The sequence below is a fragment of the Heterocephalus glaber genome, unplaced genomic scaffold, assembly GCF_053883595.1.
Source record: "Heterocephalus glaber isolate CG9 unplaced genomic scaffold, H.glaber_assembly_v1.0 deba00000621, whole genome shotgun sequence".
Classification (NCBI taxonomy): domain Eukaryota; kingdom Metazoa; phylum Chordata; class Mammalia; order Rodentia; family Bathyergidae; genus Heterocephalus; species Heterocephalus glaber.
In genome coordinates this window covers 9,162,104-9,188,307 of record NW_028258153.1, presented here as the reverse complement: position 1 = coordinate 9,188,307, position 26,204 = coordinate 9,162,104, and the positions used below count along the sequence as shown (strand labels likewise).

General features: G+C 40.2%; 1 protein-coding gene across 2 annotated transcripts in view; it reads right to left on the bottom strand.

The window, feature by feature from the left end:
• Positions 1–194: 194 nt before the first annotated feature.
• The window catches only part of Mreg (melanoregulin), a 79,115-nt gene continuing 53,105 nt past the window's right edge, over positions 195–26,204 (bottom strand). For both annotated transcript variants that reach the window (XM_087206144.1, XM_087206143.1), the window contains one exon: positions 195–26,204. In XM_087206144.1, coding sequence (XP_087062270.1) covers positions 26,070–26,204 — 135 coding nt within the window. In that variant the 3' untranslated portion in view covers positions 195–26,069.

The window sequence follows — 26,204 nt, the reverse complement described above, 5'->3', positions numbered from 1 at the left end:
TAACCTCAACCCTTTATTCCCATACATGAAAATAACTTGAAGGGATCTATGAACCTAAATAAGAAAGCCTAAAAGTATAAAACTTTAAGAAGAAATTATAAGGGAAAATATTTATGAATTCAGGGTAGGCAAGAACTACCTAGTATACAAAAGATATGATGTATAAAAGAAAAAAATTGATAAATGAGATTCCATCACAATTTAGAACTTTAAATGACATTGTTAAAATGAAAAGTAGTCCTTAAACAGACCATATTTACAATGCATATGACCTATGAGCAGAATATATAAAGAATTCTTACAGAACATTAATAGATAACCCAATTAAAAAGTAGACATAGGAAGTTGATAAATAGCCAGTATAGCACAAGGAAAGGTGTGCAACTGTAGAATCAGAAAAATACTAAATCAGTACAATAACAAGATTGAATTATACACTCATTAGGGAGATGAAGTTCAAAGTTTTAAAAGCCTTGTCATGACTTTTTCTTTCTGTTGGATTCTCCCCCTTTGCATTTAATTTGTCACGCCCAGTGGATTCATTCTGCTGGGTTTCCTGGGGTTGTGATCCTCATTGTCTTTTCCTAGGGTATTGTCTAAAAATTTTTGGAGTGCCAGTTTGATATTCATGAAGTTCCTGAGGTGCTCTTTGAAAGTATCTTATTTCACCATCAATTTTGAAAGATAGTTTTGCAGGGTACATCAATCTGGGTTGGAGGCTGTTTTCCTTTAGGGCTTGAAATACATCACTCCAAGCTCTTCTTGCCTTGAGGGATTGCACTGAGAAGTCTGCTGTGATTCTGATGGGCTTTCCTTTGTATGTGATTTGTTTCTTTTCTCTCACTGCTTGTAGAATTTTGTTCTTCTGTTGGATTTCTGGAATCCTAACTATTATATGCCTATGTGTAGATTTTTTTTGATCAAGGCTAGCTGGAGTCCTATATGCCTCCCTTATCTGTATGTCAAGTTCTTTTCCCCTCCTTGGGAAGTTTTCTGCCATCACTTCTGTGAACAGTTTTTTTATGTCATCTGCACTCTCTCCTCTTTCTTCATTGACTCCAATCAGTCTTATGGCAGCTGCTGGATTGATTTCTCCTGTTCCTTTACAATTTTAAAGCAATTTTTTTTTCCTGGTCACTAATTGCAATCTTGTCTTCTATATCTGAAATTCTATCCTCATATTGGTTCATTCTGCTGGGCAGACTTTCAGTGGAATTTTTAATCTCCTGGAAATCTGTTTGCATCTGTTTTATGGATTCCATTTGTTTCCTATGTGGGGATTCCATCATGTTCCTCAGATCCTCTATTTTTTACCTGTGTCCTCTCTAGATTTATTAATCATGTCTGGCGCCATGAGCAAAATCTTTGCTGTTAACTGAGTAATTATTTCTGATTTCATTTTTCCCAGATCCTCTTTTGTTACCAGTTCAGAGAGTCCAGGTGGTTGAGTATCAGATTGTTCCGTCTCATTTCCCTTTGTGGTTGCTGTAGGTGATCCAGAAATCTGTCTTTGAAGCTTGTTTACGTGTTTTCTCATTTCCAAGGTGGGGGGACATGCTTCTGGCACTCACCTTCTCTGCCCTAAGAGCTTGGGATGGTAGCGGGGGAGCTTCCTTCCAGGTTCTGGGACCGGCTCACCTTCTCTGCCCTAGGAGCTTGGGATGGTGGTGAGGGAGCTTCCTTCCAGGTGCTGGGACCAGCTCACCTTCTCTCTTATGTCTCCACTTTCCAAAAACAGACTTTTTTCCTAGTTTTACCCTTTAATTTCAAGTAGCCTCTTTTGATCTATGCTATGAGGTCAATAGAAAGGAACTGAATTTTAAAATGGATTTTGTCCATCTTAGTGAGAATGTTCTGTTGAAAGTGTTAAAAGATAAAATTAATCACATGAAAAATTAATCTAAAGAGTTCATTTGAGCAGGCAGCAATTTATGAATCGGGCAGCTCCGGATGGCAGGTGATTGAGGCTCTGCCAGCAGGCATGAGGGGCCGCTTTCATACGGTGAGCACAGAAGCAAGGCAAAGAAAATACTCAGTGGGCAGAAGCAGAGCAGTGCTCTCATTTGGCCTGTTCCAGTGGCATCCTCCAGAATGGGATTTCTAGATAGAAATAGAAATCAGTTGGTGGTTTTGATTGCTCAAGCTTAAATTTTGTTTTCCTAGAGTATGATCATTTACATAGAGTTGGATTTTTATTTGCTCACATTGAAGCCATTTCAGTGTAATGGCCCTCCTAATTCATAATTTTAATAAAAAAGAAACCAATTGTTTTCTTTTATAGGTTTCTGATACCTCTACCATCAGGTTCCTTTCACTTACAATGTTCTTTTTCCCTCCCCACTTACCCAAGTTTTTCTCATTCTCCAAATCACATTCAGGACTACTGTAATAACACTACTTCCTGCCCTAATGCCTAGCAAAAGCCAACCCCACATGAGCTCTCAAAAAATTGTGAAAGATGGGGCTGGGGATTTAGCTCAGTGGTTCCAGCGCCTGCCTCACAAACACGAGGATCCAAGTTCGATCCCCGGTACCAAAAAAAAAAAAAAAAAATTGTGAAAGAGTTCAAAATTATAACTTAGAGTTCCTTATACCAGCAAGATGTAGCTCAAGGCAAGACAGAGCCTAGCCAAGGTGAAATTTAGTGATATCCTTTGTCACAAAGAAGGCATCTCCAACATCCTCTATGGCACACAATTGCCTCCTTCCCTCCCTTCCCTCTCTACCCAAATGCTGCCCACAAACATCTCATCCTGGCCCGTGGAATTTTGTTTCTTAATTTTGTTTGCTGTTGCTCCTGTTGTTTTCAGTACTGGGGATTGAACCTAGGGCTAACACATTAAACTACACTCCAGCCTTTTTTATTTTCTATTATTTTGAAATAAGGTCTCACTAAGTTGACCAACTAAGGGCTCAAACTTGCAAGTTTCCTGCCTCAGCCTCCCAGGGTGGTGGAATTACAAATGTGCCCCACCATGCCTACCCTTGTTGATGGTTTTTGAAGAGGAAGCTATAGATCACTTTCTTTCTCTATAAGGACAGTCCATTGCCTGAAAAACAATACTGCTATTAACCAAATATATACAGGCCTATGTGCTTTACTTTCAGAATAAAAACATTGTAAAAGACTGAAATTGACAAAAAGATTAGAAGGAGTCTTCAGTGGAAAATGAGCGTTGTGTAACTATATTCTTCCAGGTCATTTGATTCAATGCAGCCTCTGTACTTTCGTTTGCTTTGAGTTATTTTACAACTCTCTAATTTGTAGAAACCCAATCGTAATGCACGTGATTCTTGTCTATAAGCTGAAAGTGAACTTTGTGCTCTGAAAATCCAATTTAGGAATGAGCCAGTTTTGCATCTATTTGTGTATGTATTGCAGTATTACTTGCTGATTCTTTTGAATTATCCTTTAATGATTCTCTCAGTAATGATTTAAATAATATCTCTCATAATGATTCAAATAATATCTATAATATGTTTGTTTTATACCTAAGATTCATGAATATATTTTACTTTTTAAATTATCTTTTAACACAAGAAATCCCAAAGATAGTACAAAATTGTCCCTTCCTTTCCTCATCGAGTAGTGCATGGAATCTACCCCAAGTGGAATCAAGGAGCCCTTCCCTCTGACCTCTGTCCTTGTCCTCTGCCTACCCTTGCCCCTAAAATTTCTGTCTTTTCAGCCATTTACACTTTCTATAGATTCTCAGCCAGTCAGTTCCAGTTGAAAGGAGAAAAAAAAGAACATTCTTGTTCCTCAGTTCCCTCAGTACTTAACAGCTGTAGAAAAAACAAACTTTTCTGTTGCTAGTATAATGACCCATAGACTGATCCCTACTGTGTTAGTCCACTATGTAGTCAAGGATCCCCTCAGGAAAAGAGGTTAAACTCTATCCTGCACTGTGTTGCCTTTCTTCTCTCTCTCTCTCTCTTTTTTGTTGTTGTTGTTTTTTGTTTGTTTTTTGGTTTTGGTACCTGGAATCAAACTCAGGACCTTGTGCTTGCGGCAGGTGGCAGCACCACTGAGCTAAATCTCCCCGGCCCCTTTCTTCTCTTATTAAAACTGCATGCTGCTAATTTGTCTTTCCATTAATGAGAATGGTTTCTATTCATCTACTATTTCATTCCATCTCTTTTGTAGCTTGAAACCAGTTCATTTCATTAAATGAGACTTTACTATCTAGTAGGCATTGTTTTATTTGCTGGGAATTCATAGAACTCACAATTTTGAAAGGATTACCTTCGCATAAATGAATAGTTATAATTCAGTGTGTGTGGCCATGCAGCATGTACATTTTCAGAACAACTGTCACAATGGAGATATCTATCCCACCACTAGTTAGCTCTACTAAAAGCTCAACAGAGCATCCAGTATAGGGGCCTTGATTGCTTTGTCATTAAATTTGAATAAACCCAACCATCTCCAGACCAGCACTATCTGAATTCAAAATAGTAGAGATCAGATTTCTCAAATGGCTAGTTCCCAAGTTCCTACACACAACCCAGAAATTATCTATGCTTGCGTTGGCTTTCAAACTGACAATTCTCAATAACAGAGATAAGAAAGCATCTTAATGAGCATTTAGTGATTGAGACACTCTGCACTCAGACTCAACAATGGGGGAGGCTGTTGCATTTAGGGATGCCTCTCTAGAGTGAAATGAAATCAGCAATTCATTTCCCTGACCTCCAAGAGGCAGCCAGAGTTTGCCATGTTTTAGGTAATTTTTAAAGTGCATGCTGTATCTCCCTCCCTTTTCAACTGCTCAGGCTTCCCTAAGCTTTTAAACTTTCTATTTCATTACAGTACAAACAACCCTACAACCAGGCCTCCTGCTTCTCCCCTCAGGCTATGCAGAATTATTCATGTGCAAGGTCTACAGAGGAATAGGGCAAGAAGGAAAAACAGACTAAAGAGTGAAAACAAATTAGCAATCCAAACAGCCCTCTCCCTGCCTATCACTGGAAGGCCTTTGGTGTCTCCTCCCAGAGTCAAGGGGTTTTCTGAGGAGAAGATTAAAGGATACATTTTCAGGGCTCAGAGAACAGACACTCTGTGAAGTGTGTATTCGCTCCAGGCAGCCAGGACAGCCTTGTATATGCGGGACCAGGGTGTTCCTTGAACCCCAGCTTGAGTCTCCAGTAGATCTCCCTGGTGTGGGTGTCTGACATGCTGCACCTGCTGGGCACAGGTCTTTATAGTCTCCTTCACGTTGGAGTGGGTGGGAGTAAGGTGGGGGTCAGATACTCTCTGTGAGAGTGTTGTGAACCTTATCTTAAAGCACTTATTCTCAACCAGGGTGATTTTTGCCCCACAAGAAAATATTTGTCTGTGTCAAGATATTTTGGTTGTCACAGGGGGTCGGGGCAGGGGGAGATGCTACTGGTATCCACCTACAATGCCCCGTAACACAGAATTATCATTTCTAAACTGTCAGTAGTGCTAAGGTTAAGAAGCCCTGCCTTACCAAGCTATGCAGTTAAAATTGTATTTTGAGAAATCTCTCTCTCTCTCTCTCTCTCTCTCTCTCTCTCTCTCTCTCTCTCTCTCTCTCTCTCTCTCTCTCTCTCCTCCTCCTCTCCCTCTCTCGTTGTGAGCTTTGTGACCATGAAACCTGTGCCTTGCTCAGGGTCTCACACTCAGAACGGCCCCTATCCTTGACACAATCCTCTGCTGCCACCATCTTGAAATTCTCAATGATTTTGAACAAGATGCCCCATGTTTTCATTTTGTCAAGGCCCTGCAAATTCTGAAGCTGGTCCTGCATGCAAACGCATGTGCAAGAAGACTCAGTCATCGATTGGAGCCGACCCACACGCCCACCTCTGCTCTCCCCTCACCCCTGATGCTGCCTTGCATCATCGCAGGGCATGCTCTTGTTCTGTCTTTGAAACCTCCTTTCGGGTTGTGTCAGAGCCAAGATGGAAAATATGCCATGTTGTGGATTTCAAATTGTCTGCAGATTTTCTTCTTGCTCATCAAACTGTCTAGAAAATCCATACGGGGCAGAAACAAAGACCCTGGGAAACGCTGCTGAGGCTGTAGACGGTTTTCTTTCCTGTCTGGGCAGCAAGGCTTACTCCAATAACCCTTGCAGAGATGGCAAAAAGAATCCTAGGCAAGGATCTTAACATCTGTTATCAAAAATCCTCACACACATCTATCCTCTTCTTGGAAATCACTTTCCATATAATAGTCTGTATTGTTAACAAATCTATGGATACGTTTAAAATCACCTATTGAGACCCCAGCAAGGTAGGGAACCAACACTTGGCTTCTGGTTAATCACTTTTAACCACTACCATCGGGTAAAGCAGCAATAATCGATGGAGCAATTGTAAAAGGGTGGAAGACACTATCCATGGACAATCTTGTTCATTTTCCCCAAATGGATGCCTTCAAATGCCCTGTTGGTGGAGAGTCACAGATCTTGCTGCACCAGGGGAAGCAGACATGTTCTCACACCTATCTAGGATGCTTACATGAAAAAAAAAAAAAAAAAAAACCAACGACAGCAACAAGAAGTCAGTTTCTGAGTACTGAACAAACATGAGGAGCCCTTAGTGAAAGATCTGGGGCGCTCAGTGCGGACTGCATCAATGTGTCTCTGCTGCCATCTTCCGGTGGCCATCCACATTAGCGCTCGCATTAGCATCTGCCACTTGAGAATCTCCCTAAGTAGTTTAGAACCACACTTACTTACAAAGTAAATGGGCTTTGAAAAAAATATTAAAACACAAATCATAGTCGCCGCCACATTAGTAAACAGTTGAGAACATCAATAATAATTTCCAAATGTGCAGGCAATTCTACTTGAAATGGCACCCAGAGAGCAGGCGAGATTCATCGCCCTGACTGCCTGGAAAGTGGCGCTCCTCAGGGACCTAAGCCAGGACTGTGGGAAAAGCTGGAGTGGGGAAGTAGGGGTGCAACAGCTCTGATCTAACCGCTTGAGCTCTTTGGAAGTGTTTGTCTGTTCCCATGAGAGAAAGGGGGTTAAAAGCTGTGAGTCTGCTTTTCAAAGTAAAGGAAAAACATGATCTGTTTCCCTTCTTCGACGTCGCTTGAGACACACTCAGCTCTCCTTTCTCCTTTGTTCATAGTAACACACCAGATTTGTGGTAATAATCATGATGGTAATGATATCGATTGCACAAGGGCAAGGACTGCTTGTCCTATTTTCCGCTGTATCCTTGGAACCTGAACAGCAGTTCATAGTAGGTTCTCAAGAGACACCTGCTTAGCCAGGAGTGGTGGTGTAAGCTTGTGGTCCCAGCTACACAGGAGGCTGAGGGGAGAGGGCTACTGGAGCTCACAAGTCCAAGACCAGCCTGGATAACATAGTGAGGCCCCCCCATCTCAAAAACAAAACAAACAAGATACACACTTAACAAAGGAACAGTCATAGGTATCAATTCATTGATGTATTTTATGCTGGGCTCCTTACAGCTCTTGTATTGTTTAATCTTTACAATAATCTATGAGGTATGTAATATTAGCCATGGGTTACTGATGGAGATAGACAGTAAGCTGACTTGGCTATTCATTAATACAGGTTAAGTATTCCTGATCAGAAAACCCCAAATGTTCGAAACTCTCTAACTTCTTGAGCATTGACATGGTGCTACCAAAATCTCCATACCTGACAGTCAAAACACAAATGGCTAAAGTATTGTATGACATTACCTTCAGACTGTCTATAACATGTATATGAAACATAAATGAATTTCATATTCAGACTTGATTTCCCCCCCAAATATCTCATTACATGTATAAAAGTATTCTAAAATCCAAAATAATCCAGAATCTGTAACACTTGTCGTCTGAGCTGTTCCACATAAGAGACACTTAATCTCTAATACAAACATTGTTTATTGAAAAATTACTATGTGCCAGGATAGTACTAAGCACAATCATATGTACTTTTAAGAGCCCAATGAGAAAAATATTACCGGCATTGCCATTTTACAGATGAGGGCCAGACAACCGGACCAATTTGCCCAAGATAGAAAGTGTAGAGAGCTGGGGTCCAATTCAGACTCCTCCCCGCCTATCCTGCCTCTTGTGATACATTTTGGCCTTGTTCCTTCCTCCAGAAATACTCCCATGAGAAGAGCAAAACTGGGACCCAGTTCCCACAAGGCAGGCCCACCAATGGACCAGCCATGAAGTGTTTCCTTCCAAAATATTTAGCAGCCTGTATACAGATTAGAAAGAGACCTAAAAAGGAGGCCTGAGGATTTGGGTTGTTCTACTTACACTGGAGTAGAGTCCCCTAAACAATAGTGAAGGTCAGAAGATGGTCGTGGCTGTAATAAGAAAGCACAGAAACCTGACAGTGCATTGACTCCACTACACATCTTGTAAACATCGCGGCCTCCCCATATTTAAACAAAACTCTTGAACATCCATACAAAAATCTGAGAGCAAATGTTCATGGAATTATTATTCCTAATGGCCAAAAGTAGAAGCAACAAACTTATGGAATGAATGTGTGTGTCCCTCAGAAATTCCCAAGTTGAAGTTGTAAATCCTTTTTTAGATTCATGGCCCTTGGGCAGTAACTAGGTCTTGAAGGTGGAGCTCTCAAGAATGGGATGAAAACACCCTTACAGGAAGAATAGGAAGAGACCAGAGAAAGATATTCTCTCTCTCTCTCCTCATTCTCCCCACTCCACCTCTCCCTCCTTCTTGCCTCCTTCCCTCTTTCCCTCTCTCCTTCCTCTCTTTCTTCTCTTCTGCCATATAAGGATATATCGTGAAGATTATCAACTATAAGGGAGCCCTCACCAGAAAATGAACCAGCCATCACCTTGAGATTGGATTTCCAGCCTCCCAAATGATGATAAATAAATATCTGTTGTTTAAGCCACTTAGGCTATGGCATTTTTTTAGTAGTCCAAGCAGACTAAGACAAATCCAAATGCCAACCAGCTGTTGGTTGGATTACTAAAATGTGTATCCTCATGATGGATATGATTCTATAAAAGAGTGAAAAATAACGCATGCTACAATGTGAATGATTCTCAAAGACACACTAAATGAAAGAAGTCAGACCCAAAAAGCCACCTATTATGACTCCACGTATACAAGATATTCACAACACAAACATCTTTGTAGATAGAAACTGCATTCGTGATGGCCTAGGGCTTGGGATAGGGAAGGAGACAGATGTGAAGACCGAGACAGGAGTGACTGCTAAAGGGACAGGATTTCTTTGGGGAGTAATGAAAGTATTCTACAGCTAGTTGTCGAGATAGTTGTAGAACTCTGTGAATACCCTAAAAACCACTGAATTGTACCTCAACAAAGTTGTTACCAACCCCCGAGATATTCCATATGTGCTTAGAAACAAAATGAATTTTAAATTATTCATAGGGGACTCTTGGTGTTCCCTCCAAACTTACCCAGCTTCTTGTACCCCTTTTCCATCATCTTTACCTCAGTGCAAGGTACCACACTCTTCCACAGCTAGAAATCTGTGAATGGCCTTTAATTTCTGCTTTTCTCCACCACCCCCATATCCAGATCCATCACCAGTTCTTGTGCATTACATCTCCAAAGTAGACCTCAGACTTTGCCCCTCGGTCCCCATCCCCACTGACCCCATCCTAGTCCACAGCACCATACTCTCTCACTCCTAATTGATCTGGCTTTCATCTTTTGCCACTTTCCAGTCCATTCCTAGTAAACTTCGAGAGCTATTATTCCAAAGTATAATTAGCTGTGACTCTCCCTGGCACCCACCCCTTCAATGATGGCCCACCTCAGGGAGAGACAAAACATCTTCCTTTGCCATGGCCTCAGGCACAGTTTATGAGCCCTGACAATCCTCTGCTCTGCCTCCTGTCCCTTAATTATGCAAACCCTCTACCTTCTCCAGGCCCTTCCCCTTCCTATTCTTCCCAACTGGGCGCCTCCTGCAAATCTTTGCAAGACTGGTTGTCATTCACCCTTTAGGTCTCAACTCAAATGTCCACTCTCATAGACATCCCCCGGTGGCTGCCAGTTCCACAGTATCTCAGTCCAAGGTTCACTTTCACAGAAATTGGTGGGATTTATGGTTACCATGTTTGTCTACCCTTGTCTTACCTATTGTGACCATTAGAAACTAAAATTCTTTCTTATTCAAACTCCTATTATGAACATTTATTTTTAATGACAGAATGAATGAACATCCATAAAGACTCCATATCTTGAGATTGGTTGGAGAAGGAGCCAGCAGAGGAGACTGAAAAGGAATTAGATTTCTGAAAACTTCCTTTGTGGAAAAACTCATGATCATGAGAAAAACAAATTAGAGTGTCTCAGTGAACCTAGGAAGGACCTTAGGACTATTTGTGTATTTACTCAACTGAGACAGTAACAATGGCACACAAAACAAAGAGACCATCAGTAACATTTTCTAGTACTTAAATACATATTATAAGGAAAAGTTCAATTAATTTCCCCATTTATTATCTTATTTTGAATTCAACATTCTAGGGTTTCCTTCACATGGAAATTCCAGAGATGATTACAATAAATTTGTTTTATCTGTGAACAGATAATAGGAATTAAAGAGCATTTTTCTTCCAGAAACAGTTCTCCACCCAAAAGTTGGGTGGTTTTCCCAAAGTCTCAGAGTCTTTGAGTCACTTTTCCCAAGTCATGACTCACAGAGGCTATCAATTCATGAATATTCCCAAATTTTTACTTTTGCAGAAAAAAAAGGTATATTGTAGGATTATTGTAGATAGTTAATTAGATACCTTGTAGGCAGTTAGACAGGGTCCCCCTCAAGGTGCCAGCCCTCAAGGCCCCATTCCCAAGGTGCCAGCCCTCCAGGAGCCAACACAGGGAGGAGCCAACATGGAAAACAACTGAGGCACATTCATTGGTTAGCATTATAAAAAGAAGAGGCACTACTTCCCCTAGAGATAGCACTGATTGATATTCTAAATGGGAAATTCCTTGTATATGACTGGTCTTCCCATTTGATTCCCATTTAATCACTATTACCTGCGTGACTGTACTTGTAATCTTATTGGTTGGTCTGGGTTTTGTCCCACCTCATGCCCACCTTGTAAATTTCCATTGGGTCTTATTACAGTTTCATCCCACTTTGTACCCGCCTCACTACATGACTTTGCTGTATAAAACATCTTTGAAAAGTGGAGTGGGCAAGCAACCCACTTTCTGGTTCCCTCTGTGTCTCTCTTAGGCAGAAGCTTTCTTTCTCTCAATAAATTTTTCCTACTCTTAACCTCCGTTGTTCCTAGAATTCATTCTTCGATTTTAGAGAACACAAACACGCGTTTCAGATACCTAGCAGGTTTGAGAGTTACATCTCTTCCCCTATATCAGGATTATTTGCTTTGGGTCATGAGAAAAGTTAGCAACACTTTGATTAAATAAATTTCAGGGAATGAATGCAGAGGGGGAATGAAGTGATTGGGCAGATATACTAGAAGATTTGGATCTGTAACAGCTCAAGTCCCTGTCGGTCATCCCTTCCCCTGCTGAACCCTGCTGTCTTGAGATTCTGTCTGGAGGTCTGTAGCTCCACAGTTCCAAAGGCATCCTGACATGGAGTCCAGGTGAAAACTCCTTCCGGGCCAGGCACTATAAAAAGAGCAGGTCACAGGCACACAAAGGTGTGGTGCTCCCGTAGAGGAGGTCTCCTTGCACCAAGCGGGGTGGGGGAGACACAGGAAAGTAAACATGTATTTAAATGCAATATGATGAAGGCTCTGAGAACTCCACTATGGGATCCAGAGAGAGAAATGTCTTCAAGTCTGAGTCATATTTGTCCTGGAAGGATCAGGAGATTTTAAGGGCTAAAATGACCAAAAGATCTTGAGTTTTATTTACAGTTTTCTACATTTCTAAAAAACCGTTAGTGGCCCATCTTTGGCCTCCACTGACAGATCATCGAGGCTCTAAAACTTCCTCTAACTGTCCATGTCTCTTTAGTGCTTGGTTTGCAAAAACCATAATGAAAAACTAAAAGAATCTGACAATTTTTGTAGAAATGGCATCCAAGACTGCATTCTACATGAAGAGAGTAAGTTTCAATGGTTTTCTGTGGTCAAAGGAGTGGGGTTGCCTGGACTTGGAACCAGAGCATCAGGAAGAAAAGTAAGAACATAGCTTTGAAGATAGAATGCAGCTAACCAAGAGAGCAGAGCTTTGTTTTAAAACATTGTGCCAGGGGTTTAGCTCAGGGGTTCTGCCAACTGCCTTACAAGTGCAAGGACCTGAGTTCGATCCCTGGTACCAAAAAAAAAAATTCAGACTGAGAAGGAGAATTGCAAGTTCAAGCCTAATCTGGGCAAATTCGCATCTTAGTGAGATCCTCTTTCAAAATGTGCAAAGTTTTTTAAAAGGCCTGGGATTGTATCTCGATGTGAAGGCCCTGACTACATTTTCCAATACCACAGGCGCGCACATGCGTGCACGCGAGCACACACACACACACACACACACACTCAGAATCAGGTTCTGTTTATTGTGAAACGTCCAGGGAAATTTGAAGCCTGGGCTTTGCACATGCTAGGCAAAAGCACTTCCACTGAATGGCACTCCCTGGCCTTCCAGGAAAACTTTTCTGACGAATTTCCAGATTGGAAATACAAGCTGGAAGACCTTGTACCAACTGTCACTCACAACATCTCTTTGTGTGCCAGTTTATAGCTTTCCAGGAATTGTAAATGTGTTCTGATGGCTTCAAATTTCTTTGTAGAAAAAAATGCTTACATACATACATTCACACTGCTATTATAAATCTAGTTAAAACACAACCTAATAATAAATTGTTCTCTCTTTAGAAGATTCCTGAAAATACATTTCAAAAGCTTTTGAAAATGCACATGTAAGGCTCACCTTCAAAAGGGAATATTTTTTCAAATATGCACACAAATTTGGCAGAAATCAAGTTGAAGAGTAGCACCATAGGAACACACTTGAAAATAAAGGTTTGAATAAGATCATACAATTAGCTCTATCAATTTGAGTAGCTGCTTAATATCTGTTTCTCAATTTTACTATCTATAAAATGGAGATGTTTAAGTGTGCTTGGACAGAGTAAGCAAATGATTTTGTAAACATTTATTTTTTTAAATAATAGGTTCATAGAGCTCACTTAACTAGTCTTTCAACTTTCGTGTTAATATTGCCAAAGTAAAAAAGATTTTTTAAAAATAGAAAACTAGCAATGACACCAATAACCTGTGACCAGTAAAGGCAGCTACTAAACATACCACATATTATACTATTTAAATAAATACCAAAAACAATCAGATGTGTCATTGAACTAGAGAAACAAGAATGCTTGTGAGTAACTTGAATTTTTTTCCTCCGGCAGAAATGCAGAAATCCAAAAATGATCTTACTTATAAAACTTCTCTTCTGAGTTAGCCTTTTTCCCTTAGGAAACATTCCCGCCCTTTCATTTTTTCATTTCTGCCAGTTGTCAAATGTTCTCCAGAAAAATATAACCTTTGAAATTCATCAAAAAATTTAAATTCCTCTAAATCAATCATTAACGGAGAGAAAAGTATAACTTTGTAATAGTAGGCTTTTAAAAACTGGTCTACTGGCGGCGATGGGGGGAAATCTTGGCACTGACAGACCACGAGCGAGTCAACAGCGCCATCTAGTGTTCCATAGGAATCCTGCACGGCTCCTCGATGGAACTAACAGAATCTGTATCCTGTGTTTTTGCTGCTGCTGTTACAGATGTTCACAGGAAAAGGATGTAGATCGCCCCAGGGAGACCAAACACCACGCAGTCGTGCAGCACAGCCCACATCCCCATCTTAGCTTCCCCTCTTATCCAAGCTCCAAGACAACCGTGAGTTCACGCAGGACAAAAAGTTCTCTGACTGTTTAGCAGCCTTCTGTGGGAACGAACTGATTAAATCATGCTAAATTTTGGTAATAATTCTGTATTCGTATTCACTTCTTTCCTCCACACCCTCCACCCTTCAGTGAATAGTGAATTCTGAGGTCCTCTTTAATCTACTATACTGTTGCCTTGCATACCAAGCTCGAAGTCCAAGAATGAAGTCGTGGACCAAAGGAGGAAATTAGAAGAGTATTTATTGCAAATAAGAAGAGGAAGAACAGCTCCTGGATTTCTAGGAGGGATCCTGAGTGGGATTTTGAGAAGGGATCCTGAGGGATCCATCGAGGCCCCTCAATCTAAAGTCTCTCATAAGCAAGCAAAGTACAGGAATTGATTGTTTAGTGGGCACCTGTCACAGGTGGCTCTGGAAGTTAAAAAACATGACCAATTGCAACTCAGGCTTTCTAACTGGGCTTTTTCATGTAGTGTTTACAGTAAACTAGGATCTTAGAAGGAAACTAGTTATTTTGCCTTTTAATTTCCTCACAACTCAGGAGCTTAGTAGAGGGTGGCTGCCTTTCTTTAGGAGGGAGGGGACGGACACATTCCATGTTGCCTGAGGGAGTTCATTCTTGGTCCCAAGTCCTAGCTCACTATTCTAATTTAAATTTCCATTCCTGTGACTGACTACCCAACTCTATCTCATCCTTCTCCTAGCTAGCACCTCACTTATAAGATAACTAAATAAACTATTTTATGAACTACTTTCTACATGGCCATCTGCAAATGAAGGTGATTTTTGGATCAATGCATGACTGTAATTTTTAGTTTTCTCCAGCAATGGAATCCTTTAGGGGAAAAATGAAATTTTATTAGAATAATAATGTTACAAAGAATAGATAAATATAGGTAAGGAGGTAAGGTATAGCAATTCTATTTTAAAGAAGTCTCCCTTTTTTTTTTTTTTTTGGTACCAGGGATCAAACTGGGGTCCTTGGGATCACGCGGCAGGCAATGAAACCACTGAGCTAAATCCCTGGCCCAATGTCTCCCTTTTTATGCCCTTCCTCATCACACTTCCCCTAGGCCCTTCATCCTCACCCCACTCTGAGACCACCCCTATAGCCTGAGGCTTTTCTGCAGAGTCCTGGGACCTCCTAACATAAGTATTTTTAATTTGCATCAGTTTTCTTTAGGTGACAATTGACAGGCACCTACACACCTGGAAAAGGACACCAAATACTTACATCAGGAGGCTTGGCAGCATTTTTCCAGTTGGAAAGACATGCTTCTTCCATACTCACAGAGGTGCCACCTTCATCCTTACCTCTTTGCTGTGGGGCATTTTTGGATGAGTATGCTATCAAAGCCTTTAAGACACTCCTTTTGCCATTATTCTGGGAGCTATTAGACCTCCCTGGTCCCTCCAAGAGCAGCCCACCTGTCTGCCCACAGGGGCAAGTAATTACTGACAATGACACCAAAAATTCTGAAGACCTACTGAAAGGAGAGTCAATGTCAGTATCACAAGCCCAGATGTCTGAGAATAACACCTCCCTGATTATCCCATATTTCTAAACTTGCTATCTCGGTGTTTTCTCTATAATTACTCATTCATTCACTAAGAGACATAACTGAGCATGTTACACACTACCCAAACCAAAAGACCAGCATACTTATAGTTGGAAATTACTGATTTCCATAGATTGTGAAAATAACTGGTCTAAACAACAACAAAACTAGAAGCTTTTCCTTATGAATGAAATGTCATTTATATGGTTTACTACAGAGTAAAATGAAGTTCACTTAGTAAACTATGTGACAGATATATTATTCTTAAAGTCTATTAATAATACTATAGACAATTTCTATAGACAGACTGCTCAAGTCTTCATTTTAGGAATTCTAAACTTTAGCACTGTTGATATTTTGGGCTGAACAATTCTTTGTTTGTGGGGAACGGGTCCTTTGCAGTACAGGATGTTTAGCAGCATCCTTGGCCTCTACCCACTAGATCCCAACTGCTTCCACACCCCATGTTATGACAGACAATTAAAAACATATCCAGACAGGGCCAAATATCCCCTGGGAGGCAAAATTCACTCTCCTACAATGACAATCACTGTCTTGAACAAATTAACTACATTAATTCTTGTAAAACCCTAACGGAGTAGATAATCTTCTCCTATTTTACAGTTGAAGAAATCACAGTACAAAATGTTGTGTAAATTCCCTAATTTTACACAACTAAGCTCATTTTAGAGCCCCTCAGTCCAGCTCCAGAAGACTATAGTCTCAACCATTCTGTTGAATTCTTCTCCAAATTCCCAGCCCCTGCTTTTTTTTTTTTTTTTTTTTTTTGGGTACCGGGGATCAAACTCAGGACCTTGCACTTCTGAGGCAGGCATCAGAACCACTGAGCTAAATCCTCAGCCCTCAGCCCCAGCTTTTAACCAAGATCAACAGAGCTCTCCAAAGATCTGGTGATGTCCATGGCACTGCTGCTGTCTTGTGAGGACTTGCTGACTCTTCCAGAGGCCTGTTCAGCAAAAAGAAAAGCAGTAGTTAAATTAATTCTCTTTCAACCTTGTTCTTGTATGTCAAGCTGTATTTCTCAAGATGGGTCAGCTTAGAGGCTACTGTAAAGTTTCAAGAGCAGTTACAAAACAAAATTTCTCTAGCCTTGTTTCAACCTTTAAACTCTTTCAGAAAGCTTTGGGTTCCTGATTTACCCAGGGACCACCTGCTGGAGCCACTATTTTTCTGTAATAGATTTCTGACATGAATATAACAGAAATACAGCCATTCATTACTTGAATTGATATATCAGGATCAAATTATATTGCAAAATGCAGCAATGGCAAGCAGCACCAGGGGAAGTGGAAAGAAAATAAAAATTGAGACAAAAGTCAAAGCTAGTAGACCTATTCCTTATTAGTTAAGTGACTTTGGAGAGGTAATCCAATTCAGTGTCCCTGTTAGCAAAATAAGTACTTTGGATTAAATGATTTGTAAGAGCCATCTGAGCTCTAGAATTTTGACTATGGAATCTCAAAGCCTGGAATTAGTATCACATCCAGTATCACAGTGTTAAGACTTGTATACTCAAAAAACTTCATAAATAAAAATTGAGTAACTCATCATGAAATGTAAATGTGAAGCTTGAGCAGTTGTAACCCTTGAGAATTATATTCCACAACATGAATTAAAGAGACTTAGCCAGCATTAAAGGTTATTTAAAGATGACGTTGAGTCTTTTTTGTCTCTTATGAGTGGTACCTATGTGACAGTCAAACACCCAAGGATAAAGGCTGACTAGTAGAGAAAAGAAAGTCCCCATAAAACAGATGTTGTGAGCATGAAGCAGGTGTTGATGTTTATTTATACATGACTGCTGCATAGACTGACATTGTTGCAATTTCAAAGTAAGCGTGTACCCTATAGACAAGGGACAAAAGAAACAGACAAACCAGAGGAAATAAAACTGGTAAACTGGTAAACAAACATGTGGCATAATGTTCAACCTAATAAGCAAGAGATGCAAATTACATCAAAAACTACATCAAGAAGGAGGTAACATTTTTTTCTTTGTCCATTTTTAAACTAATATATATTCCAATGATGAAAAAAATGAAATTATATTCTCATACATCACTACTAGATGATAGCATAAATTGCTGCAATCTTTTTGGAGAATACTTGATGATGAACATAAAGAATGATTTGGAGGCTGGGAATTTAGCTCAGTGGCACCAGGCCTGCCTCACAAGTGCAAGGTCCTGAGTTCAATTCCCGTTACGTCAAAAAGAAAGGAGCCTACCCTGGGCACTTTATGTCAAGTTCTTTTCCCCTGCTTGGGAAGTTTTCTGCCATTATTTCTGTGAAGAGATTTTTTTATGTCATCTCCACTCTCTCCTGTTTCTTCACTGACTCCAATCAGTCTTATGTTATTCTTCTTTGCATCATCTAGCAGCTGCTGGATTGATTTCTCATGTTCCCTTATAATTTTGAAGCAATTTTTCTTTTCCTGGTCACTTATTGCAATCTTATCTTCTATATCTGAAATTCTGTCCTCACATTGGCTCATTCTGCTTTGTAGACTTTCAATGGAGTTTTTCATGTCCTGGAAATCTATTTGCATCTGTTCTACGGATTCCATTTGTTTCTTATATTGGGATTCCATCATGTTCCTCAGCTCCTCTCTAGATTTATTAATCATGTCTTACACTAGGGGCACAATTTCTCCTGTTATCTGAGAAATTATTTCTGATTTCATTTTTTCCAGATCCCCTTTTGTTGCCAGTTCAGTGGGTCCAGGTGGTTGAGTATCAGAGTGTTCCAACTCATTTCCCTTTGGGGTTGCTGTAGGTGATGTGGAAGTCTGGTTTTGAGACTTATTTACGTGTTTTCTCATTTCGACTGGGGCGGGGGGCTGTTAGCGCCTGCACAGATTACTTCCTCTGAGCTGGGAGAGGTGGGACAAGGGCTGGGAGCAGTGGTAGGGATGGTGGCCCAAAAGCCCTTTCCTGTGGGCTGGGAGCAGCGGGAGGGATGGTGACCAGGAAGCCCCTTCCTCTGGACCAGGAGCAGTGGGACGGCAGCTCAGAAGCCCCCACCTCTGGGCCGGGAGCAGCGGGACTCAGTACCTTGGTCTGGTGATCTGGTGTCCTCTGCGTCTTTGTAGTGTGGAACCAGGTGGCTGCCTGTCTGCAGCGGGGTGATTCGGCGTATTCCGCGTGACTGGGGACCTCGGTAGGGCATGCACAGACCTGCCTGTCTGCAGCGGGCTGATTCGGTGTCTTCTGCACGACTCAGGACCTCGGTAAGGCATGGGCAGACGTGCCTGTCTGCAGCGGGTTCCACCCTGGGCACTTTAGCAATTTAACTAGACCTTGCTTATCTCAATATAAAAAAAAATTTTTTTTTTTTTTTTTTGGTACCGGGAACAAACTTGGGTCCTTGCGCTTGTGAGGCAGGCGCTGGAACCACTGAGCTAAATCCCCAGCCCCTGAATATAAAAAATTTTTAAAGAAAAAAAAAAAATTTAAAGGACTGGGGACGTACCTCCGTGCAAAAGCCTGGGCTCAATCTCTATTACCTTCAAAAATAAAAAAATAAATAAAGATTAAAATATTCATTTTCTTTGATTCTGTAATCCCACTAATACAAGACAAAGCAATAACGTATGAGAATGTTCACTGAAGAGAAAAATTGGAAATGATTCCTAAATGTCCAAAAAAGTAAATAAAAGATCATAAAATGTGTATGTCTTCTCAATTAAATATGTACCTTTGTGTGAAAATGATGTTCTCAGAAGCTATCTAGTAACAATGTTTGAGGCCTGTAAAATTTTCCTAAACTGCTGCATCATGTATAGCTTTTTGGTTTATACAATGTTTTTAAATTTTTAGTTTAGAGTAAATACTTTAAAATTGAGAAAACTTACACAAATATCGTGTTTGTTTGGCTCTACTCAAAAAAAAATTTAAAAACTGGCAAAAATAAGCCTTTTTGCATGTCAACACTCATTTGCAGCTGAAAGCCTTCCCATTAAGGCAAAGGGTACATAAGCTCCTGGGATCCACAGTCTCTACTCAGTGGCTCATGAAAGCATTTGAATTTATAATCCTCGACTTAATTTTTCAATCAGGATATAAAATTGTATGTTCAAATTTCATATGTGCCCATAATAAAGAATGAAATCTAAACTGCTATAAATGATTGCGCTAGAGTTCTAGAATTATAGTTGTTTCTTTTCTTTCCGTCTTAAAATTTTTCTGAATTCCTTGCATATTTTAAAAATGGGTTAGTGGGCCGGGGATTTAGCTCAGTGATTTTGCTGCCTGCTGCGCAAGGGAAAGGAGCCGAGTTCAATCCCTGGTACAAATAAAAAAATTAAATAAATAAATAAATAAATAAATAAGTAAAAATGGGTTAGAAATTCATCCAAGCCAGTGTTGATATAGGGGGAAGACATGTAACTCCCAAACCTACTAAGTATCTGAAACGCGAGTTCGTGTTCTCTAGAATTGAAGAATGAATTCTAGGAACAATGGAGGTTAAGAGTAGGAAAAATTTATTGAGAAAGCTTCTGCCTATGAGAGACAGAAGGGGGACCAGAAAGTGGGTTGCCCACTCACCCCACTTTTCAAAGATGTTTTATACAGCAAAGCCATGAGGTGACGGTGGTGAATGTGTCTTGATTGTGCTCCCTGTTGGCTCCTTCTGGGCTGGCCCTGGCTAACTGCCTACAAAATACCTAATTAACTTACCTACTTACAATAGTGTGACCTTTCAGCAAATGTCCAAGCCTTTAGTAAAACACCAATGATCTTCAGCAACTTGAAGAGGAAGGGAAAGCCATACATTCCCTCCTCCATAAACTTGCAAGCAGATGGCATGTTCCAATGAAAGCAATAGCCCACATTCTTCTAAACATGTAATGCTTATTAATTAGAAACTTCACATTTGTTTCCTGTAATCCCAGAGAATTTCTTGGACCCATAATATGAAAATAAAAGTTGGAATGAAACTTTCATTGTTAAGCAGACACACCATATTCTGAGGACAAGATCTGACAGTGTATTGACAGCTCTGTGAAGTGCAGAAAGAACATATGAGGCTCTAGGCCCTGAGCATCACTAGATGCAACGCATACTTAACACCCTCTTCCTGAGAAGATGATGAAGACCAGACGGTTTTTCTAGTGAATCACTTATCTTTTTCTTTTTTCGTACCCAGGATCGAACTCAAGACCTTGCACTTGTGAGGCAGGCGGCGGAACCACTGAGCTAAATCCCCAGCCCAGAATAACTTATGTTGACTACTACTCATTTCAAAAATTGATTCCTAACATACTTTATGCAACTTAATGAATTTACTGGTGTAAATTTTGATAAAGCTAATTGAAATGATTAAAAAACCATCTTTTGAAAGTGGATTCCTCATTAGGATACTTCGAATGCTAACTACGTGTCTCTGGAATATATGATAAAGTTCATTTACACCTATACATATTTTGCACTACTCATTCTCAGGAAGAAACTTTTTTTTTTTTGGTACCAGGATCGAACTCAGGAACTTGCGCTTGCAAGACAGGTGCCAGAACCACTGAGCTAAATCCCCACCCCACTACTCATTCTCAAAAATGTCTAAATTGCTGCCTAAAGACTGCAGTTATTGGGATGGGGGGGTGCAGTTATTGGTTTTGCAGTCAAATGCTCTACCACTGAGCTATACCCCCAAGTTATTGGTTTTTGAAAAAGTAAAATCTATATTTTCTCCAGCTGTTTTAAATATTATTATTTTACTTTTGCTTTTTATAACAGCTTACTGTCTCCAAAGTTTATTCTCACTAAATACTTAGATGAAAAGTGATATCCAGAAAATCTCATTTGGCTAGTAAGTGATCAAAGTATGAGATCCAACCTAAGACTCAGTTCTCCTGTTCTTAAATCCTTGTTACATGACTTGAAAATTGGGAACCCAAGTGTCTGTAGTGTGTCAAGACAGAGGATGGAAAAATATTCTTGAAGCTAGTAATGCTGTTGAAACATTGTAAATAGTTCAAAGTGGCTGGCCATTTTCATGCTGTGCATAATGGTCATTTGGAAATCATGAGAGAATATTTCTCTCAATGCAATTTAATTAAACGTAAACATTTCCTTGTGATAGTAGTATTAGAAAACTATCTGAGGAAATGAATAAATACATTAAATCAATGGAAAGGAACACAGGTTTGCGCTATGACCCCTCTCTGATCACTGGAAAGTAATCAAATAAATGAATTTCTGTTGCTGTCTATTCAGTCCGTCTCCAAAGTTACTACCTTTAGAGAGCTGACTCGTAGGGAAGCTCATTTTAATGCCTTACCATTTCCCACTCAGTCAAATAAATCCAGATAATATCTAAAATAAAATATTTAAAAGTAACTTAAAAGATAAATACGCTTTAAATGATTTCAGTGAAATAATAGGTATTTCAAAAGATTAATCATGGGCCGGGGATTTAGCTCAGTGGTTTCGCCGCCTGCTGCGCAAGCTCAAGGACCCGAGCGCGACCCCCGGTAACAAAAAAAAAAAAAAAAAGATTAATCATAATAAAACTAGACTAATTATACTAAAACGAACATAAAATCACTGTGAATGTGAAAATCATGAGTGCAGAGTTGGGAACTGTGTTGTTGACTCAGATATAGTTACAGTCACAGTGGGTTTCCTGGGGAAGAGGTTCCCCGGGAACGAGATTCCCTGGGGACATGGAGATTGACAGACAAAATATTTATTAGCAAATAACTATGGAGAAGTGAGGGAAAGGAGGATTGAGGGCAGAAGTTTCACTGAGCTGTGTCACAGTAAAGGGCGCAGCCAACCTAATCGGGAGCTCCGGACCTAGGCTAAACCCTTTATACACCTGTATCAGTTAATTAGTCAATAGATGAAGGATGCCCCCCAGGAGGGTGGGCAGAGGTAGTTTTAGGCAAATAGCTGTCATCAGCTGGTGGCAATTCCCAGAGAGAGACTCATGTGAGAGGTCAAACACCAGATTGCCACTGCTGGTAGCTAAGGAAATGAGTAAGTCAATCCCAGAGAGCGCAGAACTAAGCAGCAAACTATGTCCCTACATCATCTGCCACAAGCCTCCTTGTGTGCTGCTCAGGTCCACTTCTTTTTTTGGCCAGGCCTAGGGGAGACTCCTCCACAATCCTGGTGCATTTCTTTTCCTGAGGAAAACTGCATGATGAAGGTTAACAGGGCTACCTACAGTGCCACTGCTGCAGCTGGTCTCCGGGTCCCTCCCTCTGGATTCCTGACAAGTACTCCTCAAAACTGTCAAGATCACTGAAGACAGGGCAAGCCCAAGAAACTGTCAAGCTAGAAGGGTTCTATGGAAATGTGACAACTAAATGCAGTATGGTGTCCTAGATGGGATCTTGGAACAACAAAACACCTGGTAACTACGAAGCATATCTGAATAAGCTATGGGCTTTAGTATGGACTTTAGTTAACAGTAATGTCTGGAGTCTCCTTGGGGTGGAAGGATGATTTTAGTTTACTATCTTGGCCAGGGGGTGGAGAACTTGCAGGGATTCCTACCAGCTTTCCCATTGAGATAATTTTTAAAACCAAGAATAGTGGTTCTGCAAACACCCGAGTATGTTCATTCCAATAATTTATCCTGGAAGTGGAGTGATGTCTACTGGAAAGATCCATGAATTCGGTGGACCTATTGTATGACATGGGAAGAACTCCATCTGTTATCTGAACCACATATGCTCCCACTCTAAGTGGCAGGCTACAGGAATATTCTGGTTCCTGAGTATCTACATCAACTTGGACCTTGTTTCTCACAGTACTCAGAGTATTTGTGTACTCTCCTTCCACAGTGTACAGTAAGCCTAGCAAACAATCCTAGAGGAATCATTGGTATACACACTTGTGGTGGAGTCACAAGTTCGTCTTGGGGATTGGGCCTTCAGTCAATAGTTTCTGGTTTGAAAAAATAGTGAAGATCTAGAAACTCACCAAGAATTGATAACCTTGTATTAAGGTAGCTGTGTGCTAGCTCCTATCACCCTCCTTGAGATCATTCAATAGCACAGCTTGAGTAATACTCTTACCATCTACCCATTTAATTTACCATGTCCTATTCACCATCACCAAAGCTCTCAGCAGGCCACGCATTATGATAATTGTGCCCACTTTTCTCTGACAGTGAAACACTGTCACTGGGCCCTATTCTTCCACACTTCTGCCAATGGTGAGTCCAGTTCTATGACAGCATCTGGCCTATAGATCTCAGTGACACTGGCACCCCTTGCCAACACATCCTCATCTCTAGATGAATGTGCCTTCTTGGGGGTCCCCGCCCTTAATAAAACACAAATACTTTATTGTTCTGTGCAGTAACACCCAAAGAATATGAAATCAGGTGTCAGATCTTCTAGTTACAGGGACTCCCCTGTTATACACAAAAATAACTATTAATATGAAAATTTCCATCCATCTACCACTTGAAATCACCCTGCACCCACAGATGAATCTTTGAGAAGTACTAAAAGCAGTCAACAGGAAATGATTAAAGGTAGAAAAACCCTCTTGCCCTCTACACATATACAACCCCTGGTTCTGCTGAGCATACCTTGACTTTCAAAGTGTGCTCGGTAGCACCTGAGCCATCCTCATATACTGCAACCTCCACTCACTTCAGCAAGATCCGCCCCTGGTTATCCCCAGATGTCCTTAAACCCATCTGTCTCTCAACTTTTCTGCCCTTTAATTTAAAGGGATTATGGAAAAAGTATCTATTTCTTCTTATTTGTCAGAAATATAACATGCATCCGATTTACATGTACAGAAACCTTTAATTCCTTGAAAAATGTTTTCCTGGATAGTTCGATGTATTTTAATAACCATAAAGACAATTTTCCCTGTACTTGTTCATTACCAAAAATAAAAACTATGGTAACAATTTATATCCATATATCCAAATAATAATAATCTTATCCATTTTGACATCAATAAAGGCAGAAAGACAAGAATTTTGAGTATAGAAATTAAAACAATATAATGTTTTAAGATTTTTTTATTGTTTCACTGTATGTTATCTTCTTCTTTTTTTTTTTTTTTTTTTTTGGTACCAGGGATCAAACTCAGGACTATGCGATTGAGAGGCAGGGGGCGGCAACACTGAGCTAAATCCCTGGCCCTATATGTTATCTTCTAAGTGTCTACAGAAGAGAGGGAACACATCTTTAGGCTAATTTTAAACAACATGAGACAGGGATTAAGTGCTAAGTATAAAAAATAAAATAAAACTTTTAGTTTACATATTAAACTAGGAAGAATGTTCCTGAGATATATCAGTTAAATTGGCCTGTAATGCCTTAAGAAATGGACATCACAGGGCTGGGGATTTAGCTCAGTGGTTCCACCATCCGCCTCACAAGCAAAAGGTTCCGAGTTCAATCCCTGGTACCAAAAAAAACAAGAAATGGACATCATGGATCTCCTAATAAATATTTTAAACATTGTGTACACTACCATAAAAGCTAATAGGATATGAGAATTTTCAAGTCACAATCCCCTGGTCAGACCAATACAAGTCAGAAGACCAATACAAGTCAGAAGTGCAAAAATCCATAAAAAATAAAAATATTGCCATTCTTTTTAGAAATTTACTGATATGTCCTACAAAGCCTTAAAGGCTTCTTAATAAATTGAACCACAATCTCTTGGCAAGCTCCTGGCTTAAGTAGCAGATAACTTTTGAAGCTGGATTTCTCAGTATGTGGACAGATGTAAGCTGCACTGGACAAACTGCTTCATTTTGAAAATCATCTTTGGAGTGGAAGAAAGTCCAGCAATGACCTTCAGTGCCATATTGCCTGCACACTGCCAAGTCTGTATGGCAGGTCCCTGGGCAGGTGTGACTCTCAGCTCAAAAGCCGGAAACAGATTAAAGACAAGTTATGGAAGTGGAAGCCAAACATTTCTGTTTACAGATGCTACCCCAGGTAAAATGCCAAGGGCTTTTGGACTAAAACTGAATAAGCAAAAATGAGGTAACCAGCTATTAACAATGTTGAGGGTTTATGATGCATGTACCACAAGACAGACTTTTCACATGTAGCTGTTGGAACTCACTTATGGGCAACACTTCTAGACATTTCTATTATCTGATTCATCTCAATTCTGAACAATCATAACTGATATTCAGAATGATGCCTCTGACATTCTTCAAAGCTCTACCAGATTTTCCAGATCAAACAGAAGTTATATAACGCCTAGTACTATTTGGAGCATTTTGCCCAGTATTACCATATTTTATAATTATTTTTAATTGGTAATCCATTGTGGGGCTCAAGGATAGCTCTAGTAATCATATTGTTTTATTAATTAGAATATCCCACTCCCCCAGTAAGATTAATGATTAGAGCTTATTATACATTCAAAACCAAAGCTGAGGCGATAGGCCGTTGGAATCTGACCACCCACAATGAACTATCCCACTAAGTTTTCTCTAGATGCAAGAGCATCAGGGTGTTTCAATGCAATGGGAACATTTTTTAGAATAATGTCTTCACAAGACCTTACATCTTTGTAGGACTCAGAATCATTTCTCACTTAGCAAGCCCTCTATTTGCTCACTCTCTTCTACATGTGCAGTCATCCAATTTTGGTTAGCTATTGAGTCCCAGTGGAAGAACTCTCATTCTCCTTTAGAGCTTGTCCTTTAGGGACTTGGAAATGGACAGTAGGGTTGTTTTTTCTGGCCATCTCCCAGGCATGAGACCCCAGACCTCCTGGGGTAAGTTCGACTAGCAATTTTAAAGAATTCTTCTGCAGCATCAAGAGCAATGAGTCGGTC